General features: G+C 38.3%; 1 protein-coding gene across 1 annotated transcript; it reads right to left on the bottom strand.

Moving 5' to 3' along the window:
- Positions 1–558: 558 nt before the first annotated feature.
- Positions 559–3,237, bottom strand: LOC307166935 (uncharacterized protein). Its single transcript, XM_079885715.1, has 2 exons — positions 3,130–3,237; positions 559–1,924 (listed from the first exon to the last, which is right to left on the bottom strand). The coding sequence occupies exons 1-2, from the start codon at positions 3,166–3,168 to the stop codon at positions 992–994; spliced, it is 972 nt and encodes a 323-aa protein (XP_079741841.1). The 5' UTR covers positions 3,169–3,237; the 3' UTR covers positions 559–991.
- Between the last annotated feature and the right edge of the window lie 1,950 nt (positions 3,238–5,187).

Here is a 5,187-nt window from a genome sequence, read left to right on the forward strand (position 1 = left end):
AGTGACCATCAGGGCCGCTTCATTGACACCTACGTGGGCTGGCCCGGGTCAGTGCATGACGCACGAGTGCTCCACAACAGCCCACTGTACAGGAGGTCAGTGTACCTCCTCCAGGACACTTCATCCTAGCAGACGGACGGGTCTCCAACACCCACTCCCCCTCATCACTCCCTACAAGAGGCCAGTACGAGGTGTGGGAGCCCAGCGCTTTAATCTCCATCATTCCAGGGCACGCTCCATTATAGAGCGCGCTTTTGGGATGATGAAGACCAGGTTCAGCGCCATCTTCCTGCAAGCGCTGGAGGTGCACCACACCTTTGTACCTCATGTAAGTGAATTGAAAATACATTTGCAAAAAAACATAATAATAATTATAATTGACCAGTATTGCTGGTGATCAAACTGTTCAGAGACTGCTAAACAAGTAGAACTTTATCATCAACTGATAAAAGTACACTGTAAATTCGGTTTATTCTCATAGACCAGCCTGGGACGTTGCATAACCTGCTTAGACTAATCTTACAAGTTGGCCATTTTTTTTCTTTTTTTTTTTTCTTTGAAACTGGTCATAATCAAAAGTCAGTTACATAAAAATGTTGACTGGTCCAATTTCAATTTGAAAAGTAACATTGATTGTAGATCCCATTGCTAACTATTATTACATATGCATATACAGAGGCACACACAGAATATTTTAAACTTTATACAAGAAGAAAAATAAAATAGGAAAACGTGAACTCTTGATTAAACTTGATCACATAATAACAATTTAGGGGGGGGAAAACTATTTATGCAAGATTACAAAAACAAAGTCAAAATATAATGAGGAACCAGTAATTGTTAAACTAAATTATATGATTGTGTATTTAAACTCATTTTTTTATTTTTTATTTCACCCCTTCTACAAGATGAATGCTGATGTGGAGGTCTATTTCATTACACGCATCGAAATCAGTTGTGCTTGCTGTCCTCTTACGACTGCTGTCGTTTATTATTTATTTCTTTTCAAACAGTTTTTTTCAGACAGTTCACAATGGGTTTTGCTCTTTTTAAGATCTTCTTTAGTGAACTTTAATACACCATCGAAATGAAATGCCAGGCAAACATGATCCCATACATAATATTGTCTATACACAGGTTCAATGTCTGCCATTTTGTTCTCTTCATTAAGATTCAGTTTAAATTTAATGGCATTACTAATGGCTTGTGCTTTCCAGACAATTTGATTTTCTTGTGCTTTCCAGACAATTTGATTTCCCTCATAATCTACATTTTTAATCCTTGGGAATTTATCGAACCTCTCATTGTGCTTAGGGCTGTGAACAAGAACAACATACATGATCTCCTGCTGGTAAAACATTGTCTTATATTCCCTGAGAACTGGGTCTTCTTGGCCTCCACACATCTGCTCTTTGTATGTTTTCATCACTTCATTCAAAGGAAAAGAGAATCGAACGGTTCCATAGCGTGATTCTTTAATGTGGAATGCAGGTGATGTGGCGAATTTGTTGAGGAACTCATCCTGTTTTTCCTTTTGTTCTTCAGATCTGTTTGGGAACACCTTCTCCAGATAACGCTGCTCAGCTGCTTCTATACTCTTTTCATCAATCTTCAGGCTCCACCACGAGAACTTCTCATCATCATCACCATAAGCCTTGAATCCCCCTGACTCACTGATTTGGTCAGAACTCTTCTCGTCTGTGACATGAGTCACTTCTGAGATGTGAAAATCAACGGGGTTTGGGTATTCCAGGATGTTAGTCAGATAACGGAGAATGTGTCGTGCATTATTTCTCAAGTCACTCTGTATTTGTTGTACATTAGTATCATCCTGAAGTGCATTTCTCAGATCGTTTATGCTAATGTATCCATCATGGCTGAACTCAGGACAGTCGCGATTATTTTTTCTCCCGTGGAAGTCATACTGGAAAGAAGAAAATGTCATATCTTAATTTTATATGCTTTAAATACTTGCCCAAAATAAAAAAAATCACAGCAGTATATACTTATTTTGTTCTTTATGAAGAAGCTAAATTCGATTTTTATTTATTTTTTTATTAAAAAGCCTTTTAGTATAATTCTAAAAAGGTTTTTTTTTTTTTTTGCTGTAAAATCTTTAAAGGTGCGCTATTTAACTTTTTCACTCTACTAAAACTTAAAAATATGTTTGCAGATATTTAGGAAACATGCTGAGTTCACATACTCGTTTCTCTGAAATACACTTCTATAGCGTGTTCTCACAGACTGCACCTTTAATGATTGGAGTAAACAAAAAAATGACTTTTATCCATCGTTTTTTATCATGTTTTTTTTTTTCATATTGAGTTTAACTCATGTTAAAAATGTATCATAATTTGATACAACTGGTTTTTGAGGAACGTTTATTTGTACATCTCTCAATCATCATTGTATTGCATTGCATTACGTGTTTTGACCCTCACAATTAAAACTACAGAGCTTTGTTGACTAACAACATATTATCTGACTAAATACATATTATTGGGAGATATTGGGAGTTATAGTGACACATGACATTAAGGAACTTTTTATGTAAGTAGACTGTTATGCTTTTATAAAAAATATAATTGATTTACTGCATATTGCATATTTTTACTTAGTTTTTTTCTCCTTAAGTTTAAAGCTCCATACTCTCACTATATCATACTAGGTCTATATAGGGCATAAAAGCAAACACATTTGCAAACTTTTTAAATAGACGTTATATTATATTTTGTCTAAAGGTTCAATAAACTGTTCTTTAAAATAAAGATTGTTCTTACCATTATTTCATATATCAGGCTTTACAGGGTTAAAAGCTAAACACAACCCCCCTCCCACTCTACTTTGGTTACTCGTCTCTTATGCTGCACATAGAGAGACAAATGTTTGTTACAGCTTTCCTTCGGGAAACAGAGACCAGCTCCGTGACACAGTGAATAAACATTTGCTTACACAGACTCTTTTCTTACACGCCATTGTCTAACATAGCATTAGGTTCATTTTAATTAATAAAACAAAAAAGTAAGTTCTCGTTTATTGAATGATTATCAAATGCTTTAGTATTTGTTTATCTCCGTATTACCTTACTTTGTGACTGATGTTAGAAATGAATTGTCAAGAATTACTTACTTTTCTTTCTTGTCTATCTGTCGTTCTTGTCTCTGCCATTTTGTGAGGTTTAAGCAAATTATGATGGTGTTGGTCACTGTGAAAAAGTGAAGCCAGTATGAAGTCTTTCATTCTAACACGCCTGTGAGGGCAGGGCTAGTTTAAAGAAACCTATTGTATAAAATAATAATATTGTGAGGGCAGGGCTAGTTTTATAAAGAAACCTATTGTATGAAATGATATCGTGAGGGCAGGGCTATTTTTTAAAAATAAACCTATTGTATGAAATTATATCATGAGGGCAGGGCTAGTTTTATAAAGAAACCTATTGTATGAAATGAGATCGCATGGTTCAGCGAGGTCTGCAACAGGAGGTCACTCGCCGATCAAGTGCAAATGACAAACACGTGTCTTGTTGCAGTAATTGGCGTGACCGCTTAAAAGCCACTGGGAAAAGAGGAACTGGAGAGAAGGAATAGGCTATGTGCACGTAACTAAGGAGTTCTACTTCCGCCGCCTTGAGTGTGCAGTCGACCATTTCCGGACCAACATTGTGTGGCTCTACTTTTCCAGTCTGCACATTATTCTCAGCTAGACATTACAGTGTTTCCACCAGTGCTGAGCTGTACGGAGAGTGAACAACAGTGGCACAAGCCAAGAACCTTGGCAAGTCTTGGAATAATGTAACAATAACTTCAATACTACATCTACACACGCTCATCACTGCTTATGGCCTATATTCACAGGGTGTTAAAGGAACACTTCGACTTTTTGGGACTTTAGCTTATTCACCGTATCCCCCAGAGTTAGATAAGTCCATACATACCTTTTTCATCTCCGTGCGTGCCGTGACTCTGTCTGACGCACCCACCGCTAGCCTAGCTTAGCACAAAGACTGGATGTAAATGGCTACAGCTAGCATACTAATCCCAGTAAGTGACAAAATAACGCCAACATTTTTCTATTTACATGTTGTGATTTGTATAGTCACAGTGTGGACAAATAACAAGTTCATATGAGACACAGCCATTTTTTAAACGTTTAAATGCTGGGAACTATTTTCTCAGAAGGCGAAGCACTGCTACTTGGGCGGAGTGATTAGCGCAGCACGCGAGAAGCGCCGTGGTGAGGAGCAGAGAGTTCGCTCAGAGTTGGAGTAATAGAGTCAGCAATTACTAGATAGTAAATGCAAAGTTTACAATCATGGGTGTTCGCTGTATTGTAAAGCGCTGCGACAGTAAACAGGGGAGACCAGGTAATACCATGATGTTTCATAGAATTCCAACCAAAAACGCTGACCTGATGAATCAATGGCTACTTGCTCTGGAAATAGATCCAAACACACCTGTAAACATCATCAAGGACTATCGCGTTTGCTCGGAACATTCACTGAGGACGACTATTTTGAATAAATGGAATTTGCCACACGGACCATGAAACGTGTGCTGAAGGATAACGTTACGGCCATCCCATCGATAGTAAAGACAGGACAAAGTGGATCACCTGCGGCCGCGGTAAGTGTTCCATTATGTTTTTAGATGACTAGCCTAACGTTACAGTGCCATTAGCTAGATGTAATGTAACCTTAGTGACACTATTACATGAATAGGGTGCTCACTACTATTACAGTTGTTCCCGGGCTCCATGTATCCCCTGTAATGTTAGTATTGTGTTGTCATAAACGCGCTCTATCGCCCTAGTAACAAATAAGCGGCGCTAAAGGTAACTTTCAGGACTGTAGCCGTCAACTTGCTAATGATGTGGAGGGGGGATGGGCAGTTTTTATTTTTGAGAAACAGTTAGCAGCTACCTTGTTTGTGAAATAGTAGGCTACTCCCATTCTGATTCTCCCCTCGACCTCAGTCGGTTCGGCATCTTGTCTATCAGCTTCCAAAGTTTGTAACTCCTCGTCTGTGTATTCTGGCTCAAAACGATATGGTTCTGGATCTTGGTTTGATACCAAATAAAAATCCTCTGACAATTCCTCAAAGTCATCTATGATCACGAATCACGTTCGCTACTAGCTAGTCATGTTGGTTTTGTTGACGGAACGGCGCTTCTCGGGTGCTGCGCTAATCA

Source organism: Squalius cephalus (genome assembly GCF_949319135.1).
Source record: "Squalius cephalus genome assembly, chromosome: 11".
Taxonomy (NCBI): Eukaryota; Metazoa; Chordata; class Actinopteri; order Cypriniformes; family Leuciscidae; genus Squalius; species Squalius cephalus.